This window comes from Onychostoma macrolepis, chromosome 24 (assembly GCF_012432095.1).
Source record: "Onychostoma macrolepis isolate SWU-2019 chromosome 24, ASM1243209v1, whole genome shotgun sequence".
Lineage (NCBI taxonomy): Eukaryota > Metazoa > Chordata > Actinopteri > Cypriniformes > Cyprinidae > Onychostoma > Onychostoma macrolepis.
In genome coordinates this window covers 1,376,552-1,399,011 of record NC_081178.1, presented here as the reverse complement: position 1 = coordinate 1,399,011, position 22,460 = coordinate 1,376,552, and the positions used below count along the sequence as shown (strand labels likewise).

General features: G+C 39.7%; 1 protein-coding gene across 1 annotated transcript; it reads right to left on the bottom strand.

Moving 5' to 3' along the window:
- Window positions 1-2,671: 2,671 nt before the first annotated feature.
- Window positions 2,672-22,460, bottom strand: LOC131532809 (uncharacterized). The gene is given in 16 exon segments (XM_058764599.1): window positions 2,672-4,514; window positions 4,733-4,780; window positions 4,917-5,076; window positions 5,407-5,640; window positions 5,721-5,816; window positions 6,468-7,107; window positions 10,222-10,338; window positions 10,907-10,986; window positions 11,170-11,274; window positions 12,689-13,215; window positions 13,842-13,946; window positions 15,574-15,621; window positions 15,761-15,920; window positions 18,875-19,108; window positions 21,406-21,501; window positions 21,838-22,460. Coding segments are annotated over 16 exon segments (3,783 nt in total). The 5' UTR covers window positions 22,411-22,460; the 3' UTR covers window positions 2,672-3,954.

The window sequence follows — 22,460 nt, the reverse complement described above, 5'->3', positions numbered from 1 at the left end:
CAAATGAAGAAACAAATTAATTAAATTTTTGGGTGAACTATCCCTTTAAATTGCCTCCTATTTATCCAATCACAAGTTTTCCAATTTTGTATTAATTTGGAATTTGTATTCTGTTTGTTCATTCTCATTAAAATGTTGCTCATTTGTTGCAATGAAGCAAATAAAACAATAGAGAAGGCAGTTTGCAGATTAAAACTTTACGTTCTAATTTATGACTGTTGAGTACCAGAATATAATTTGGATGATGGTATTCCAATTTTAAGTTTCACCTCTTGTTGTTTAGGCAAACAAAGAAATGTTTCAATTTCAGAACAAGGGATGTCATTCCTCGTCTACGCTGGCGCTATCATGTCCCTGAACAGTACATATTTTTGTCTAATTCTCAACCCACCGGATCCAGTCTCCGGTCTAACAATATGAGTATCCCGTCTCATTCTACAAATGTGTATATATGGGATGTATCTGTCTTTCCCTCAGTATCGCCGCTCCCTATTAGTGATGGGTCATTCTTGAACGATTCTAGTACATTGCTTGTGCAATGAATATAAAAACGTAAAAACTCATACATGGATATTTTTTGTTTCATTGCTGGAATTATAAGGGTATTCTAACTGCATACTAATGAGCTTCATCACGCAGTGCGCAAGACGGAATGGGCCTTTACAGGTTTGAAATATATTTGTCTAAAATTCCAGAATCAACAGTTACTGAAGGTCATTCAAAGGTGAAAGACTTCAGAACTGGACAGAAACCATGCACTCAGCATTAACAAAACAAAACAAAAACTCAGATGTATGCATTATCAGAACTGTGCATACTTTACACTTAAATTAAACATTAAACGAATTTCGCCCACCTGTTTACTTTAACTTAAGCCATAACCGACTGTATTTACGTGAGATAGTTAGGGTTAGGCTTTACACTTGTGTCATTCAGCGTGATTCCGCCTATCCCGGCTTCACTTACTGCAAGTTAATCTATAACGAATTGTGGATTGGATGGTAATTTCATTCTACGACGAGCTTGCTTGCCTTTGGTTAGGCTGTTCTCAGGGGACACTAAAAATAGAGCTGAAATATGGGCCTGTCCTGGAAAAAATGGGACATCTGATCACCTAATTGGGGGCGCTAAACTGGGGCTATTCAAAATTCTGACGGGGCTATAGCCCCCCTTAGCCCTGGTGTAGCGCTGTCACTGCTTCTGATAGGTCAGAAGACTCCAGGCTTTGGAGGACAGAGGACATTGGTGGTGGTTCTCCTTCCATCGAGGATAATCACCACTTGTCTCAGGAACTGATTGAGCCTCCAGGTGTAAAGACTTGGGAAAGACTGGTTTTGCACCCGACAAGGATGAACCTTAACCCTCTGGGGTCTGAGGGTGTTTTGGGGCCCTGGAGAAGTTTTGATATGCCCTGACATTTGTGTTTTTTTCAGTATCTTAAAAAATATTAATGGCTAAAGTCTGATAACACTGCATTTAGCACAAACTGGGCTACAATAATATGTGAGCAGCATGAAAGTGCATGTTTGTTTGAGAAAACAATGTTTATGCGTGGTTAGTGAAAAACTAATTTTTTTAAGTCACTGAAATAAGGCCATAAAACACATACAGAATATTTGTTCACAACACTTTTGAGAACTGAATGTGGTAGACTAGAGTTTTTGCTACAAAATGATGTGAAAATTATCCTGTTTACTCCTTCACAGAAAACAATATATTGATTTAACATTTGCAAAACATGTTTTGTGATAGAATGCCCTTATGCGAGGGAGTGACAATGACCATGAATATTTAGTGATTCACACGTGAGAGACGAAGGGCCTCCCATAATGGGCCATCAATATGAATGTGACTGAGCCGAGGCTGATAAGAAAGAGTGTGAGGAGAGTGAAATAATGTGGGATTTTGATTATTATTTGTATTTTATTTGCAATACAATATAATAAAAATATACACAGTGAAGATCAAGGACACGTGATTGAGCATACTGATCTGAACACTGAGACTTGAAAAGTAACACACCTTTGTGCCAAACATTCATTCATAGTGTTAACACTCACACTACTTTTATATCTTGTGGTTTTATATGTTATAAAACATTAAACAAGCATCCGGGCATTGTGAGACATTTAGACAATGAAATGACACATATTTCAAAATGTTTCACTTGATTTCATTCATGAAATCGGGAATTATAGTTTGGGAAAACTCTGATAACAAAAGATGAAAGTAATCTTAGGCTACTCATCAGAGTGATATCCTCCACTGGATCCTTCTTCTTCTTCTTTTGAGGTAAATTCTCAGTTATTCCACTCAGTGCATCTTCTTCCAGAAACAAAAAGTAGCCATGATGAACTTGTTTGTTTATGCGGAGGTGATGTGGGCATTTACACGCGCATGCGTCTCACATGGATGTTTACAATCTGAAAAGCGCAAGCTGCTGAGCTCGTGCCCACATTAGATATGAGTTGGGAAAACTGGACATTGCGTTGGTTTCTTATGGATTACTTTAAAAGAGAATATTTTTTTTAGACGTGACTTCATTTAAAAGTAGTCATTTCAAGCTTTCTATACATATATTTCTCATGTCTTTGAGGCAAGTATTCGCGGAAATTCATGTTGTTTTATTTACGTGTCTGTGAAGAGAGGTGACAGAGACTGAGCCGGCAGAGAACACACTCTGTATATTTTCTTTATTTTACAAAAGAACATTGTTTTGTTGTCATGATGACTATACACAAATAAAAGTAGACCCTTTGCAGTTTGATACATTATTCTTATCTGTACGATCAAAACTGAGTAATTTAATTATTTTCACGGTCATTAAGAAAATATGAGACAGACCGCACCAGTGTGGGCTTCGACCTCAGGGGGTTAACATTGCAAGGGTTTGACAAAGAGGACACGATGGATCTTCTCAAATCCACTGGCTTAGTGTTTTGGGTGTGGGAAGAAAATCATAGGTGGCTCTGATTATGAAACTGTACTTCCCTCCATCTCCAAAAGATCCTTCCAGGTGAGCTTACGTTTCTCCATTTTCTGTTACTCCATTGTCCCTGTCTGGACTGCCTCCTCTTGCTGCCAGACTTTGGCTTCTACCAGCTTTTTTCTCTGGGCAGATTTGCTTTGGGTCTTCCCTGCTGGACCTGCCCTTCAGCATATCTGTGCCTGAGAGCAGATTTTGTTTGCTGTATGGCCTCAGTTGGAGTCCAATTCCTCCCAGTTACCAGTCTGGGAGCAGCCGCTTGATTATAGCTTCCTGAGACTCAACCAGGGTCGTGTCCAGTCTCACTTTGTGGCATTTGTACTCTTTAATGATTTCAATCAACACAGTGGTTGAGTAAAGCACAGAAACACATCATCACTCAGCAGGACTCTGTAGAAGATTTTCATTAATCTTGAATTAATACAATTAATAGAATTATGCCTACTATTATCTACTATTATCTAGTTTGATTGTGTGAAGCAACTGTGTATAAAGGGTTGCAGTGAGCCTAGAATAGAGTAAACAATTTGGGTCTGGAGAGTCACTCATATATGGAAAGAATCTGATCAGGACCTAGAAATGCATACATGACTGATTGATCATACTTCAAGAACTCATATATGGTAAAAGATAACTGTCCAAATATACAACGGTGCATATATGGAATGCTGTGAAAACTTCAGGATGTATATATGCGAGTTTGAGACAAGACTCAGTAGTGCTGTTCGAACATCCACTCGGCCTTTTGTTAACTTAATAAAGGTCTATCTGAATTCAAAACCTCCTTAGAGCAGTTTATTTTGAACAAGGAAAACAACTCACAAAATAATCTTACTGTCTATATGAGAATTTATTACACACATGTATACTGACATGTTTCACAGACAGGAAGTTCAGCTGTCGTATTAATGTCATGAAGAGAACTCTATACATCTCACTGTTACTGATTTATCATGCAGCTCAAATCATTATGGGTAGAATCTCTGCTCAGTTCTATTCTGATTTATCAACAGTTTCATTGATGATCCTCTAGAAACCCAAAACCCAGGATAGAGCGGCTGAGTGAATGTGGTCTGGACTGTGTAGATGAGGCTCATTGTGTCAGAGACGCTGTAGAAGGACAGAGTTCCTGCACTGAGATCCACATACACTCCTATTCTACTGCTGATGGGCTTTACACGGAGAACAGTCTCTAGCTTATCGTGTATGAATGAGTATCTGGAGGGAGAGCAGATGAAACTCCAGGACTGATCATTAAATCCAAACACAAACACTGTACCCGATCCCTTCCTGCTGATTCTCTTATATGACACTGATATATGCACACCATTATCTCCACTCCACTCCAGCTCCCAGTAACAGCGTCCACAAACACTCTCTCTACACAACACCTGAGGCCAATAACTAAATCTGTCTGGATGATCAGGATACGGTTGGACTGTGCCAGTGTTGGTAATCACACTGTTGCTCTCAGACAGATGGAGGTGTTTATTCATTGTGTTCAGATCCAGAGTGAGCTGATGGGAATCTGATGGAGATAAAACACATCAGAATCAGGAATTATGAATCTGTTTGATCTTTTCATGTAGCTGAAGTCTTCATGTTAAATGTATCAGTGTCTCAGTACAAATCACCAGATATCCTGTGCAAATTATTTACATCATCAATTAACCCTTCTTTCAGCTTCTACAGGAAGAACATGAACACATTCAGTGAGTTTTTCTGCTTGTTTTCTTACTGACTTACATTGAAGGAAGTCGTTCCTGGTACTGGGAACACTGTTGGTGAATATGACTGTGGAAATCAACAGAGATGAACATGTGATTCTCATGATCCTGCATTCATTCCTAAGACATTTCTAATATGATGTTCTCCATGATATGAGATGATGGACTCGTTTCTGAGAGCAGATGAATCTCCAGGACTTTACCTCGGTCTGAGATCTTCTTGAGCTGCTCTTTGCAGGAATCCTCCAGTTTGTCTCTCAGTTGACGGACAGATTCTCTCAGGTCATCAGAAGAGAAGAGAGATCTGATGGGATCGTCATTTACGTCTGTAGATTCAGGAGGTGCTGAGAGAGACTGGAAACTCTACAGAAAACAGAAATCAAAACTTATCAGTTCCACACGGGGACACTGCTTATAGAAGTGATTTAAAGTGAAAGAAAAGTTCTGACATGAGACTCATCTGGGTGATGGACAGGGAAATAATATTGCATTTTTTCCAAGAAAGAAGAAAGAGAAATCATTCTTAAGAGATTTCCAGAGCTGAAAGTCATTTGTAAGTGGTGTCTGTAAGTGATCAGAGTCTGACTGATGATTATATAATAAGACACTCATGAAATGTTTCTCTGTGAGTCTCGTGTCACAGCAGGATCTGCTCAAGTCCACTATGATCCTGTTCTTCTAGATCTGTGTTACCTGCAGGAACTGGATGTGATCCTGTGTGTGTGAAAGCTGCTCCAGCTCAGCGTCTCTCCTCCTCAGATCATTGATCTCCTGCTCCAGTCGCTCCAGTCGTTCTTCAGCTTGACTCACTGCAGTCTTTTCCTGATCTCTTATCAGCCGTATCAGCTCAGAGCGGCTTCTCTCAATGGAGCGGATGAGCTCAGTAAAGATCCTCTCACTGTCCTCCACTGCTGTCTGTGCAGAGCGCTGTTAGGACACACAGTGATTCAGGCTTCAGTGAGTCTGAACTGAGACTGAGACAAACTTCTCTTCTTCTCCAGACTCACCTTATGAGACTCCACAGCCTCTCTCAGCTGCTGGAGAGCTTTCTCTCTCTGCTGGATTCTCTGCTGGAACATCTTCTGCATCTCCTTCAGCTGCTTCTGCAGGACAAATGGATGATAGTGAATATTACAGAAAACTACTGGAACTAAATCATCATGCGAACAGATGAATCCAGTAAAAGTGGAACTGATAACTAATGGCTGTATTTTCAAACTCTAGAAGGGATTATTGATCATTTACCATCATTGTACATGAACTAATATAAAGATTCAGGCCTGTTTCACACTAAGAGTAAGTATTATAAAAGTGACACTAACACAGACGTAGAGAACGTTAACAAAACTAAAGAACGTTTTCTATCAGAGTTATAAGAACATTCATTAAGTACAAATAACGTCCTAAACACATTCCAAGAATGCTGATTTTAGAACGTTTTCTATCAACATTATGAGAACGTTCATTAAGTACAAATAACGTCCTAAACACATTCCAAGAACGTTGTTCTAAGAACATTTTCTATCAACGTTACAAGAACGTTAACAACGTTATAAGAACGTTCCAAAAACATTATTTTAATAACGTTTTGTACTAACATTAACACAACTTTTAAAGAATGTTCTGGGAACGTTCCCTGTTAGCTGGGGAGCTTCAAATAATGTTTCTGCATCATTAATCTGTGGCTCTACACAAAATAAATGGACTATTGGATCACTACACTGAGTATTAACTTGATCGCTAGTTTTAAATACCTGTTTCTCTGTCCTCTGTGCTGCAGCTGATACAGTGTCGTGGTTTTTGTGTTCATATTTTGTACACAGCTCACAAATGTATTGTTGGTCAGGAATACAGTACATTTCCAGATGTTTCTCATGTTTCTGGCAGATCATCTCCTGTAGTCGTTCAGTGGCATCAATCACTTTGTGTGGCTTATATGAATGAAATTCCTCATGATGGTCAAAATGAGTTTGACAGTAAGATTCCTGACACATCAGACAGGACTTGATGGCTTTGTATTTTCTTCCAGTACAGACGTCACACTGCACATCTCCAGCTCCAGCGTAACAGTCAGCAGAAAGTTTGGTCTTCTTCAGTTTCTCCACCAGTTCAGTCAGCATGGTGTTTCTAGCTAAAGCAGGTCTTGGACTGAAGGTCTGTCTGCACTGAGGGCAGCTGTAGACTCTCGTCTGATCCTCCTGATCCCAGAACCCTGTAATACAGCTCTTACAGTAACTGTGTCCACACTGGATGGTCACTGGATCCTTCAGGAGATCCAGACACACTGGACACATGAACTCATCCTGAGAAAATCTGACTTCTGCCATTTTAATGCATGAATACAGAGACACAAACACACTTGACAGCTCAACTACCTTGTCACTTTCTTTTTCCCTTAAGTCACGTGTTTCCTGTTTCCTGGTTCTGTGTTTGAGTGACGTGTGTAAAACAAGCATTTCTGTGAGTCTAAATCATGAAATGTCTACTAGATGTCAGTCTCAGACAAACACTCAAAGAATACAAGTTACGGTGAAGCAGGGAAACAGCCTTAAAATCTGCAGTAATATTGCATCCAGATAACTACAGGATTACTACAAGTCAACTGACCTGCCACTACTGTTAAGCAGTGCTGGGTAGATTACGAACAAGTTGTAGTCTGTTACTGATTATATGATGAAAACTGTAGTTAGTAACATTTAGGTTACTCATTTTAGGCCTGTCACAACTGCACTGTATACAAACTCACTAGGAGGAAGATGAAAGTTTCTTTAATCCAAACACCGGGTAGATAGAGCTTAAGGAACATAGACAAGACAATTAGAACTGAAAACATAGGAACTTAAATACACAGGCTAACGAGGGGACACAGCTGAACGTGATAGCAAATCAAATCAGTAACCATAGTGACAAATGTGGGCAGGGGAATGGCACAAATGAAGTCCAAACTGAACTAAAACAATGACATACATGGTGACAGAAAAAGGGAAAAAAATCCATTTTCCAAATCCAAATTTTACCTCAGGTGAAATTCTGGCAGTGTCAGAAGATTTGGCACACTGTCCTGCAGTGTGACTTCTATGATGAACATCAAATTGTCTCCGTTTTTCAAGACAATTATGATCAAAATTAATGCTAGAGATTTCTTCTACCGCCATAAACTCTGGCACTCCCATCCTCCGGTCACGGAATTCATATGATATATTTCCTTTGCAATGATAAACACCGGTTGCACCGCTGTTTTTATGTGGGTATGGTGCTGCTTACACTATTCTTCTTAAATACGCCGCTATTGCCCCCATTCATGTACTTTTCATGATTTTCAGCCCTGTGTGCAATGCAGCCCACAGTCACTGAACATGTATGGGCTGATTATGTAATCCTCCAGACAAGTTTTCTTGCGAGCACCCATTTTTTAACACATCTTGACTGTCGTACAGTGACATTAATGACAACTGAGATCCCACAGTGTGACATGATCATCATGTTTGTAGAATCAGACAATCATCAATCGTAAAGTACTATTTAAAAAAAAAAAAAAAAAACGCACAGTGTGAGCTCAGCTTGAGGAAGATGAAGGTCTCAAAAGTCTTTAATCCAAAACACAGGCAAGCCAAACACAGGGTAGATAGACCACAACACTGAAGTAACATCGACAAGACCGGACATCTAGAACTGAAAACACAGGAACATAAATACACAGGATAATGAGGTGACAGCTGAAAATCTGAAAAAAATCAAATCAGTAACCATAATGACAAATGCGGGCAGGGGAATGGGGCAAACGAAGACAAAGACCAAACTGAATGAAAACCGTAACAAGGTCATTTACTACCGACTTTTTAGATTTCTTTTTTTTTTTAAATCAAAATTGTTTAAAACTTTAAACATTAAACATACCATATGGATATAAATATCAATATTATAAAATGCATTAAACATTACATTATATAGTTTCTCCAACTGGGCACTGAAAAGCACTGAAAGCGTACGTCCCACCCTCCCTGCAAATCAATGTCCAAAGTCATGCCCCCTGAATGCATGAACGCACACCGAGCAGATGGCCAGAGACAACATTACTACAATAAATCATATGTCATTCACCGATGAGAAAATTTTATAGTACAGTTAGTAAAAGTACTACAATACCAGGAAGGAAGATCAGGTTGTTGATGTTTGTCTGCCATTCTTGCTCTGCACAGCATGCGTGATCGTGCTGATATACGACAATAAAAACAGTGGCTCAAAAAAAAAAAAAACCACACTGGAAAGGGCCAGAGCTACATAAGGTGAATAATGAAAATGATTTATTGAATTGAAAGAATTTTGATAATAAAAATGACTGATGTGACTCGACATTAAAAACTAAATGACTGTTGAGTGTATTGAACTTGATATCCCAGCCCTTTCAAATAATCATTTTCTTGGGATCTTGAGTGGGAGTAGGGGTAATTACTTCATTGACATCTTCAGGTGGCCAACCTGCCTCCTTGGTGCCAAATGGGATCCTTCCGATTTAGCCAGAGCCAATTGCTGCTTTGCTCAGCAGCTTCTGACAGCATCCTAACGGCTTGTCAGAAGGCCTGTCCTCTGATCCCAACCCCTTCAGTAGCCTGGATGTTGCTGTGGCTACGAAACCTCTGCAACCAACCGCTACGGGGAACAGCTGGGTTTGCCAACCCTGTTGTACTGCTTCAGCTGCTAGATCTGAATAATTCAGCCTTTTACTTTCATTCGCTTCACCAACTGTATCCTCCCAAGGCACAGTTAGTTCCACTACGAATTCTTATTAGTTAAATGTGTCATAATGTATTAGTTACCTAATAACTTATTTTATTACGTAATGAAGTAAATTCATATATTGATTACCACATTGGGTCGAAGCCATGCCTTTAAACTTTAAAAACTGCAGTAATGCCGCATATAATTACTACAGGTCACGTGACCAGCCACTATCCAATGATAGACAGTGTTGGGTAGATTACTAACAAATTGTAGTCCATTACTGATTACAGATTATATGATGAAAATGGTAGTTAGTAAGGTAATGTTTACTCATTTAAGGTAATTTATTTTGACAACCATTTCAATTATTTTTGATTACTTTGTTATTACTAAACTTGCCTTTAACTGAAAACTGTCTGTTTAATAAATGGTATGTCACACAATAGGATTCTTAGAGAGGAACATTCAAAAGTGAAAAAGAATAATTAGGGAGAATCAATAAATTATGAATAATTCACTCCCTGTGTGTGAATAATATGCAATCATGTAATCCATACAAAAGTAGCTGTAAACTGACTATTAGCATTTTAAAGTGTAATATACAGTAATTACAAGTACTTAATTTTTGGGTAGCACTTTATTTTAAGGTGTCCTTGTTACACATACTTACTATTATAATAACAATTAATTATGCATAATTACATACAAGTAACCCTAAGCCAAATCCTAATCCTAACCATGTAGTTTATTAATATTACTACTAATATTACTAAAATTACAACATACCAGGGCTTGCGAATCCACCAGGGGAAAGCAAAATTTTGCAACACCCAGGTGCAAACTTGCTCTGGAGGAACTGTATCCAGGTTTAGCACCACAGTGCTACTTAGCCCACCATTGCACCTAGCGGAAAGGAGCAAGAGTAGCCCCTACAAGAGGTGTTGCATCAATCCCGAACCTTGCAGCTGGTCCTGTCACGAATCTGGTCTGCACTTCCGTTCATTCACCACCAGAGGTCACTCGCTCACCACATTGACTTTCACACCACACATCACAATGGACTCCAACTCCCATCACCCATTACTGATCACAGCTGTCACCAATCACTCATTGCACTAATCACACCCGATCCTACGCACACTCTATTTAAACCCTGCACTTTCCTTCCGTCGGGGCCGAGTATTGTATGCATTATCGCTGCCCTACAGAGCCCCGTTAGTTTTCCTAGTCTTGCCTTGTCTCGCCTAGCCTTTGTCGGATTGTGTTTTCCCCTGCCTGGACTATCGCTGACGTTTTGGATTACCTCTCCTGTCTCGCCCCTTTGGATACTGTTTGCCGATCGTCGACCCACGCTTGTCTCGGTTTACTCTTTGTCTCGCCAATGTTATACCTGTTTGCCACTGTTTGACCCTGCCTGTTATGACCACGTCTCTTGTCAATAAAAGTCTGCAGATGGATCCGCACGTCTCACGTCTCGTCAGCCCCGTAACAGGTTCTTTCCAATGAAACAGTGAGCAGGGAACCCGCAAGACCCACAGCCGAGATGCCAAGCTGGAAAGCCAAGATCAAATTGCCAAAAGTCAGTGAGAAGGAAGAATGAAGAAGCTTCTACCAGAGCCTACAAACAATGCTTCAGAACTCCCTGAGAGGCAGCATAATCACCAAACTAAACATCAGAGACATCATCTACAATGAAGGCGGAGAGATTTGGAGAGCTGCAGCAGAGAAAGGCACCTTCCAAATAGAGTAGGAGACGGGAGGAGATCCTGTTAAGCTAGTTGCTTCCTCTGAAAGTCGTGGAGAAAAGCCAAGGACCACGAAACGAAGGGCCTGAAGAACCTGTGGAACCAGATCAGAATTAGGCTCACACATCTTTTGAGGAGAGCACAGAGGATCAGGAAACGAAGAAGCTGAAAGGAAAAAGCAAGGTCGAGCTTCCTTCGGGACCCGTTCAAGTATGCCCGCAGCCTATTGGAAGAGAAGAAAAATGGAACACTGTATACCACCAAGCAGGAGTTGGAAAACCACATCTAAACCATTCCAGCAGCATGGTGAAGGGCAGTTACCATATTCATCTCGAAAGAGAGACTCCCGTGACATCAGCCAATTCAGAGGCATTGCTGGCATTTCAGAGCTTTCAGCTCTGGCTATGCAGAAAAGACAAGGCTTGGGGGAAGAGACCGATCCCATGTCCCTGCTGCTGCTCCACCACCTGGAGATGTTCGGGGATAAAAGGTGCAAAACATCAAGGAAGGGTGGCTCCCGGCTGACGACCCTGCAGCTGCCCAAACGGCACTGGCGGAAGTGCGTCTGGCAGAAATGCCTAGCAGGTAGCCTCACCTATGCTTATATCTAGTACTTAAATATATAATTACACTGTAACAAGGACACCTTAAAATAGAGTGTAACCAATTTTTGGAATCTGATGACACAATCCAGATTACATACACTGAACAAAATTATAAACGCAACACTTTTGTTTTTTCCCCCATTTTTCATGAGCTGAATTCAAAGATCTAAGACTTTGCATTCAGGTGAGGATGCTTATGTGATGACGTGGTGAGGAAAGACAGACAGATCCGTGACAGGGGCGTAAGTCCATGAGAAATAGTCCTGCCACCACAGCTGGAAAAAATCCTAGAGGAAACACTGCATACATTTAATAAATTAGAAAAATGCACTTACAAAGGTAAAAAGAAAATGCCCCTCTAAATCACTTTGAGTAAAATGTCACCTCGTATTAGGAAGGCTAATTTTTGATCAGAATAAGTGCTCTAATTACAAGAAGAAAAAAACTGATCTTATACTGGGTGTGCGACGTATGGCTATGGTTAGGAGTTTGGCTGAGGAAAAAGTTTTTTTTTTTTTGCTTTAACCCCTGCAAAATGCTGAAAAGGGCTACATAAGGTGAATAATGAAAATTATTTATTGACTCTGTGTGATCATTTGAGTTGAAAGATAATTATGATAGTAATAATTAAAATAAGTGACGTAACACATTACAGTCAACACAAACAAAGATTGAGAAAAGCACAGGAACACATGGTCAGTCAGCAGGACTCAGACACTGATCTTACTGTCTATATGAGGATTTATTACACACATTTATTTGGATATGTTGTTTAAGTGACAGAAATTCAGCTGCAGAATTAATGTAATGATGAGAAAAAAGAGACTCTATAACATCTTTGTTACTGATTTATCATATAGCTCAATTCATTATGGGTAAAATCTCTCGTCAGTCTCTTCTGATTCAACACAGTTTCACTGATGATCCAGAACCAAAAGCAAACCCAGGATAGAGCGGCTGAGTGAATGTGGTCTGGACTGTGTAGATGAGGCTCATTGTGTCAGAGACGCTGTAGAAGGACAGAGTTCCTGCTCTGTGATCCACAAACACTCCTATTCTACTGCTGATGGGCTTTACAGGGAGATCAGTCCGTATGTTATTGTGAATGAATGAGTATCTGGAGGGAGTGCAGAACAAACACCAGGACTGATCATTGAATCCAAACAAACACTCAAAACCTTGTCCATTCCCGCTAATGTTCTTATATGACACTGATATACGCAAACCATTATTACGTCCACTCCACTCCAGCTCCCAGTAACAGCGTCCACACACATTCTCTCTACACAACACCTGACGACACACATCAAATCTGTCTGGATGATGAGGATACGGCTGGACTGTGCTAGTGTTAGTAATCACTCTGTTGTTCTCAGACAGATGGAGGTATTTATTCACTGTGTTCAGATCCAGAGTGAGCTGACGGGAATCTGTTGGAGATAAAACACATCAGAATCAGAAATTATGAATCTGTTTGATCTTTTAGGCCCTGTTTACACTAGTGTGTTTTCGTTTTAAAGCAGCGTTTTAAAATGAAAATGATCATCGTCTACACCCAAAAATGCATGTCACATGACCATTCATGCAGGTACAACCATAGATAGGAATAGGTAGATTCCCTATTATTTAGATGCTGGATGCGTCTGCGTGCTTGAAGCGGTCGAATGGGGAATCTACCTATACATACTGTATCTATGGGTACAAGAATGAGCATGATGTTATCGTTTACACTGTCGTCAAGGATATCATTTTCAAAAGTCTCTGTTTTGCTCCGCTTACACTGAAACGTAACCCCAGAGTTTTCAAACTAAAACGGGGTCTGCAGCGTTTTCAAAATTCTCTGTTTTCGAGGGTTGAAAATGCCGGAGTAATGTAAACGACAGGCGTAACCATAGCAAAAGTTAAGCTTTTTAAAACAAAAACGCACTAGTGTAAACAGGGCCTTAATGTAGCTGAACTCTTCATGTTCAGTGTATGATCAGTGTCTCAGTACAGATGACCAGATATCCTGAGAAAATCATCATTTATATCATCAATTATAAAATTCTTCTTTCACCTTCTACAGGAAGAACATGCAGTGGCGGTCTTAACATAGAGGCATAGGTAGGAGGTTGCTTGGGGCCCCCTACCGGCGGTCGAAGTAGGGGGGCCCCCAACCAACCTAAAAAAAAACAAAACAAAAAAACCTTATCATCATGAACGCTTCAAAAGCATGGTGAATTGTATTAAGATTCTTAAGAAATACGTTGAAACATTGAAGTAGTAGTTAAAATGTCCAGTTCATGGTTATCTGTCCCTACACATATACACCCCCTACTTTCATAATGAAATGGACCAGTCCGTGACGGTGCGCGGCGCGAAAGATAAACACACAGTGACAGGAGGACTGGGAAGTACACAAACAGAGACGAAGCAAGACGCGAAAATGAAACGATGTTACCCAAGCGGCTCAAATAAGAGAAAAAAACGAAAAGACACAGATAAGTATTTGGCAACGCTGCCGAAGATGACACACTTTTTTACGGCTACTGTTGTTGGGGTTGGGGATGCAGACAGCCCAAAGCGTTGAACATGCCGCTACAGCAGCATCAGCAACAGCTAGCTGTGAAGTGGCGCTAGTTGTAGTTGAGGATAACATTAACCAAGAAATCAATGAAAAGGACATCACGTTGTTGCCGCCCGCCGTCACCGACAGTGTTATCGACTTTGACACAGATGAGGTGGAAGAGTTGTCCAGTGATGGCCATTTTGACACCGATGATGACGATGATGGGGCTTTGGTGAGTCAAATGCCTACTTCTGCTAGTAATAGCCCTAGCCATACCCTAATAAAAATTATTTTGTGGTGAAGTAAATACTACAGAAAAACATGTAATTTCTACATGTAAACGGTCTCATTCTCTCACTCACTCACATACACTCACGTGGATATACATGGATTTGCTTGGAGCCAAATGCAACCTCACCTCTCCCCAGTTCGCCCCTCTTACCCCCTCTCACTCACTACTCATTCACTCACTCACTCAGACAGACAGACACACACACACACACACACACACTTTCTGTCATACCCTGCATCCTGTACATGGGTCTGCTTATGCAATGGCAATTGCAACTTCAGCCCTCTCTCCCTCACACACACACACTATCATGTACATAGGTTTGTTTGTAGAATGTTTGAAATGTTCAATCTCAAATGTAATGTCAATTCACTTAAAATATCATGTATCTTGTACATAGGTTTGTTTGTAGAATGTTTGAAATGTCAATCTCAAGTAATACCAACTGCAACCTCACTCACTCACTCACACATACAAAGTAAATTATTCGTCTTGACAGTATTTGTTAAGTATATGACTGTTTGTGGGGGTTTACCCTAACTTTTCTTGCTGGTTATATTGATTTGATCTTAAAAAAAAGAATAAACAGTGCTGGTTTCCTGGCATTTTGGCAAAGACGTGTTATCTGAAACCTTATTCTCTGTTGGGTTCCATCGTGACTGTTAGTTTGTATTGTGCTACACTGTGTTCTCTGCTTTCCATCTTCATTTTGGAGTAAAGTGTATGCAGGGTTTAAAGGGGAAGGTTTTTTTTCTCCTCTCCAACCTTTACTTCCCCGTAGATTAGCTTTACCTGCCTATCCACCATTTAGTCAGTACTTTCTTTTTAAAGATTGGATGGGGGGGGGGCCCCCCATACCTTCGCCTTGGGCCCCCAATTTGCTAAATCCGCCACTGAGAACATGAACATATTCAGTGACTTTTTCTGCTTGTTTTCTTACTGACTTACATTGTAGGAAGTCGTTCCTGGTCCTGGGAACACTGTTGGTGAATGTGACTGTGGAAATCAACAGACATGAACATGTGATTCTTATGATCCTGCATTCATTCCTAAGACATTTCTAATATGATGTTCTCCATGATATGAGATGATGATGGACTGGTTTCTGACAGCAGATGAATCTCCAGAGCTTTACCTCTGTTTGAAATCTTCTTGAGCTCCTCTTTGCAGAAATCCTCCAGTTGTTCTCTCAGCTGATGGACAGATTCTCTCAGGTCATCAAAAGAGAAGAGAGAACTGAAGGGATCATCATTTACGTCTGTAGATTCAGGAGGTGCTGAGAGAGACTGGAAACTCTACAGAAAACACAAATCAAAACTCATCAGCTCCACACGGGGACATCGCTAATACGAGTGATTTAAAAGGAAAGAAAAGTTCTGACATGAGAGCCATTTGAGTGATGGACAGGGTAATAATTTTTAATATTTCCAAGTAATCTCTTCCAGTCATTCATTCACAACGTACACATCTATTTTCTTTTTAATCTGTTGGTTTTTGAAATGAGTGAGAGATGCAAACGATCAAACATCTTGTTTATATTTTCGTTTTCAGCACATGGGACGAAATGAACATTTCTAGACTAGAGCTTTAATGATTTAAATAAATTAATGAATAGCATTTTTTATTTGCTAGTCCCCATAATACCTGATCAGTAGCCGACATTAGATTTAAATAAGTACATTATTTTACTGGATATTCACAATGCAATCACTAATCATCACTATAAAAACGAAAAACAATATTACACAATAGACAATACAATTGTTAAATTGTAAAAACATGAAATAATTTGACTGATTACATACTGATTCAGAGAGAATGTGCAAATTATTGTGTCTTATTTATGTATTTTCAGCAAAGCAGAATTTTGAGTATTTCTATGCTGGTGTGACCATTGACAAACATAATTTCAGTAATTATGCTCAAGGTAATTGTATTCTTGCTGTCACTGACATCAATTACATAAATACATCATGATTACTGATGATTATTGAGTTTTCACTGCAAAACAAAACAAAGATGGCGTTACAACACAAAGACTGTACAAGACGGCACCGCAGACGGCAGCCTCTGTGTTTGGTTCTCCAGTTTTTGTACTGTTTTTGTTAGTTTTTCCTGTTTTTTGTTTCTCAAACACGATCGGTTTTACTAGGGATGAACTGCTGAACATTTGGCAGAACACACCAAACAATCTTCTACCGGATTTCATTTATTCAGATGTTTTGCTGAACGTTGTACTTGGCGGAGCAGCGGCACTGATCAAGTGCTTTAGGAAGCGCAGACTGGGGAAGTGAGCCGGCATGCATTTCGCTCCATCCCCAGAGCAGCTGTAGGACTCTCTGATTCACTGCCTGGTTCAGTGCATTCGATCAGGCTTGTAATGCCCAGTTTGCCTGTAAGTCTTATACCAACTTACAAAAACTTAAATCTGCTAAACCTGTAGTAAAGACTGTAAAGAGATGGACCAGCGAAACCAACATGATCTCACAGAATTCCGTGTAATGTTCACGGACTTAATTAACCCCGAATCTGTGGTGGCATCACGGAATCGCCGAAAATTCCGTGATGGGCTCACAAAAAAAAAATCCGTGATGGGCTCACAGAAGTGATACCAATGTAAGTCAGTGACAGGCATCAGCCGTGCTCCACGCACGGATCCACTGGTTCAACACTTTAAATAGGAAACCCTTAGCATCAATATGCCGACGCGATAATTTATCGTCATCATTATTGTTCAGAACTGGGTAGGTTTAGGGTAGGGGTGGGGTCAGGTACTCCAGTGAAAGCATAACTGCATCGGAGTCACTCTTTTTACATGGTACTGGTGTTGAACCAGTGAATCCGTGCATGGACCACGGCTGATGCCTTCTGTGAGCCCATCACGGAATTTTCGGCGATTCCGTGATGCCACCACCATCTCTCAGGACCTGAAGTGGCACACTCACATTGACTCCATTGTTAAAAAGGCCCAACAAAGGTTGTACTTCCCAGCTGAGGAAATTCAACCTGCCACGGGAACTGCTGAAACAGTTCTACTCAGCCGTCATTGAGTCTGTCCTGTGCATTTCAATAACTGTCTGGTTTGGCTCCGCTACAATATCAGACATCAGAAGACTACAGAGAACAATTCGGACTGCTGAGAGGATTATTGGTGCTCCCCTGCCCACCCTCCAAGAACTGTATACATCCAGAGTGAGGAAAAGGGCACAGAAAATCACTTTGGATCCTTCACATCCAAGCCATCTACTTTTTTAACTTTTGCCATCTGGTCGGCGCTAAAGAGCACCGAATACCAGGACAGCCAGGAACAAGAACAGTTTTTTTTCCCCCAGGCAATCTACCTCATAAACTGTTAAATGTTCTCCCATTGTGTAATAAAAAATATGTGCAATAACCTTGTACTTATTTATCACCCTACAACTTTATTTTTTGTTCTGTTCATATTCTATTTTATCTATAGCACACCTGTACATATTTATTTTTTAAAAATGTTTTTATTTATATTTATGCATATGTATATTTTATTCATATCTTATTTTTATTATCTGTGTGTTGTTGTTGTAACTGTGTACTGGAAGCTTGTGACACTAAAACAAATTCCTTGAATGTGCAAACATACTTGGTAATAAAGATCTTTCTGTCTTCTGACTTCTGAACAAATGCTGCACAATTCGCCACCGTTTTTAAGAAAACCTGCAACAAATTTTGTCATTTTATGCTGCAAAAATCTAAAAAAAAAAAAAAAAAAGTCCAGTGAAATCCTTTTGTGACTGATTGCTAATATACAGCTTTACTTCATGTTTCTGGTCTTCTTGGTTAAATTTACATATAAAACATGTTGCAGGCAAATAAAAATCAATTTGATCAGGTTTGAAGATCACCTGACTCAATCTTGATGAACATTACTCAGAATCGGTACTATTGAGTTCACTGATTTCATCATGACGTAATAAACCAGGAGGAAAAATGATGTAAAAAGTTGAAAAGTTTTGAACTGTTGGTGGCGCTAGAGGTGTTTGACAGCTAAATATATCTTCCAGAAGAAAGAGCTCAGAGAAATGATTCCTAAGAGATTTCCACAGCTCAAAGCCATTTGTAAGCACAGTCTGTTTCAAAAGAAGATGATCAGATGAGAATCTGACTGATGATTATATAATAAGACACTCATGAAATGTTTCTCTGTGAGTCTGGTGTCACAGCAGGATCTGCTCAAGTCCACTATGACCCTGTTCTTCTAGATCTGTGTTACCTGCAGGAACTGGATGTGATCCTGTGTGTGTGAAAGCTGCTCCAGCTCAGCGTCTCTCCTCCTCAGATCATTGATCTCCTGCTCCAGTCGATCCAGTTGTTCTTCAGCTCGACTCACTGCTTGCTTTTCCTGATCTCTGATCAGCCGTATCAGCTCAGAGCGGCTTTTCTCAATGGAGCGGATGAGCTCATTAAAGATCCTCTCACTGTCCTCCACTGCTGTCTGTGCAGAGCGCTGTTAGGACACACAGTGATTCAGGCTTCAGTGAGTCTATATGGTGACCAGGAGGGGACGTCTTCGTTTCAGTTAGTTTTGTCGTGGCCACAACATATTTAGTCGTGGAAATGTCATTTTAACTTGTGGGAACGTGATATTATGTCATGGCCACAAGATTGTTTTGTCGAGGTAATGACATCCTTATGTCGTGGCCTTGAGATGTTATGTTGAGGGAACATAATGCATAAACAAACCTACGTGACAATAGCAACCCAGGATTATCAGAGATGGATAAAACATTTTTATTAATATTAAACATTTCATTTAATATTTGTATATTATTATTATTATTATTATTATTTGGTTATATTAACTTGTGAGGGCTATATTTTTGTATTTATTTCATATAAATATAATGTTTTATTATTTGCCCTTTCAATTTGTGTATCACTTTACCTAATTAACATTCTGTATAATTATGCTATTTGCTACCATATATTTTGCAAATACTGCAAACGCCTGAAAATTATGCCAATCCTTTATGATTGTAGTCTATTTATGCAAGTGCATGATAATAAATGAGCGTGCTGTGTTTTCATTTACAAATGAAACTATGTGAATGATTCACTCCTCAACGAAACACTAGGCAGTAGGCTATAATATTAATAATTATTAATTTGCAGAAAAAAATGAAATATATGTTAAATTCAACCTTTAAACTGCATTTCCAATAGGTTATAAATTCCAGTCAGCATAATCAAAGCTTTATTGGCATGTCGAGCATTTACAGTAGGCTTATACTGTTCATAACGTCAGAACGTTATGTAAAGAGATCGAAATGAAGGGGAAAAACGAATATAATAATAGGCTAATAATAATGATGATGATGATCATGATGATGATGATAATAATAGTAATAATAATAATATACAAATATTACAGAAAAAGACGATCAGTTAATGGATACACACAGCTAGCAAGACTGTGGGATAGATAAAAATGTGACCTGATCCAGCAAAATGAGTCACAGTGACCCAAATTTCAAAATTGAGAAATATTTTAAAAGGCACTTTTACAAAGATTTACTAAAATCAGAAAGATTGAACAGAGGTGCTACATTTTTGCTTGAGAGAGAGGGTGTGTCAGTGTGTGTGTGTGTGTGTGTGTGTGTGTGTGTCTGCATCCTTGACTGTCACCTCTCGCGTACACATGACTTTGCTCTCTTTTGACAGCGACATTTCTCAAATTAATTAACAGAACTACACACAGTATACTACACTACACTACACAGTATTGAACTATCTTTCTGAGGAGATCTGCTAGCTTGTTTACACAGAGCGATGCTAGTCTGACAGGAGGATGGTTGGACCAATCGCGTGCCGGTCAGTCGAAACGGGGCTTCCCATAATCCGCGTTTATGTTACTCTTTGTGTACATTTCTAAGCTTTTTGATTGGTTTTATACAACGTTTAACACCATATTTGTAGAGCAGAGATAGTGACGTTTCAGGGGATACCCAGAATATAGGGAAATGCTCAGAAGTGATGAGAGGAGTTGTTCATTTCCAGCGAATTTAGTAAAACTTTAAGTCAACTTTAATAGTCATTTAAATACCTTTACTCAATTATCTGGACTACGAAACTTTGGGAGATTATTTTTGAATGTCTGTTCTTTGAAATTAGTTAAAAAAAGAAAAATCTATTTTTTGATTGTTTTTCCACATTATCTGCCCGTATCTTAAAATGGAACAACTTCCGACTCCTTTCACCAGAACGGCTCACAAATGTTTTCTTGTAGGTCTATTTTATTTTATGTACTTTATGTAACATTTAGCCTATTCGTGATAAACTTAATTTGAATGCTGTTTACATCGCGTGCAATTGCCTACAGTCCAGGAGCCTATGGTCAATATAATAATTTAATTATGTAATAATTTCTATAAAAATTAATATAATAATTTCTTAATTCAAAATAAAATATTAATGAATCCATCTCTGATAATCCCGGGTTGCTATGGTCACGTAGGTTTGTTTATGCATTAAACTCGTAGCCACAAGAAAAATATATCGTTCCCTCAATATAAGAAGTTGTGGCCACGAGAAATGGATGTTGTTCCCTAAACATAACATCTCAAGGCCAAGACATAAGGATGTCTTTACCAAAATGACAAAATTATGTCATGGCCGCAACATAATATCACGTTCCCACGAGTTAATATGGCCACGAAAAAACTAACTGAACCGAAGACGTCCCCTCCCGGTCACCATAAGTCAGAACTGAGACTGAGACAAACTTCTCTTCTTCTCCAGACTCACCTTATGAGCCTCCACAGCCTCTCTCAGCTGCTGGAGATCTTTCTCTCTCTGCTGGATTCTCTGCTGGAACGTCTTCTGCGTCTCCTTCAGCTGCTTCTGCAGGACAAACAGATGATAGTAAATCTCACAGAAAACTACTGTCGCTAAATCATCATGTGAACAGATGATTCCAGTAAAAGTGGAACTGATGACTAATAGAGTAGGTTCAAACTCTAGAACTGATGATCAGTTACAATCATTGTACATGAATTCACATGAATTGTAAGGCTTATTTCACACTACAAGTGTAAGTATTATAAATGTGAAACTGACACAGATGTAGAGCTTTAAATTAAAAGTGTTTCTGTGTTTTCTGTAATTAAGCAGGGACTTTCAGAAAACAAACAGATTATTAGATCACTGCACTGAACATTAATCACTAGTTATAAATACCTGTTTCTCTGTCCTCTGTGCTGCAGCTGATACAGTGTCATGGTTTTTATGTTCATCCATCGTACACAGCACACATATACATTTCTGATCAGTGCGACAGAAAACCTCGAGGAGCTTCTCATGTTTCTGGCAGATCATCTCCTGCAGTCGTCCAGTGGCGTCGATGAAATTGTGTCTCTTTCCTTTAAACAAACTCTCATGCTGTTCAAGGTGATTCTGACAGTAAGAGTTCAGACACATCAGACAGGACTTGACGGCTTTGTATTTTCTTCCAGTACAGACGTCACACTGCACATCTCCAGCTCCAGCGTAACAGTCAGCAGGTAGTTTGGTCTTCTTCAGTTTCTCCACCAGTTCACTCAGCATGGTGTTTCTAGCTAAAGCAGGTCTTGGACTGAAGGTCTGTCTGCACTGAGGGCAGCTGTAGACTCTCATCTGATCCTCCTTATCCCAGCAGTCTGTAATACAGCTCTTACAGTAACTGTGTCCACACTGGATGGTCACTGGATCCTTCAGGAGATCCAGACACACTGGACATGTGAACTCATCCTGAGAAAATCTGGCTTCTGCCATTTTACTGCATGAATACAGAGACACAAACACACAGCAGCTCAACCTCACTT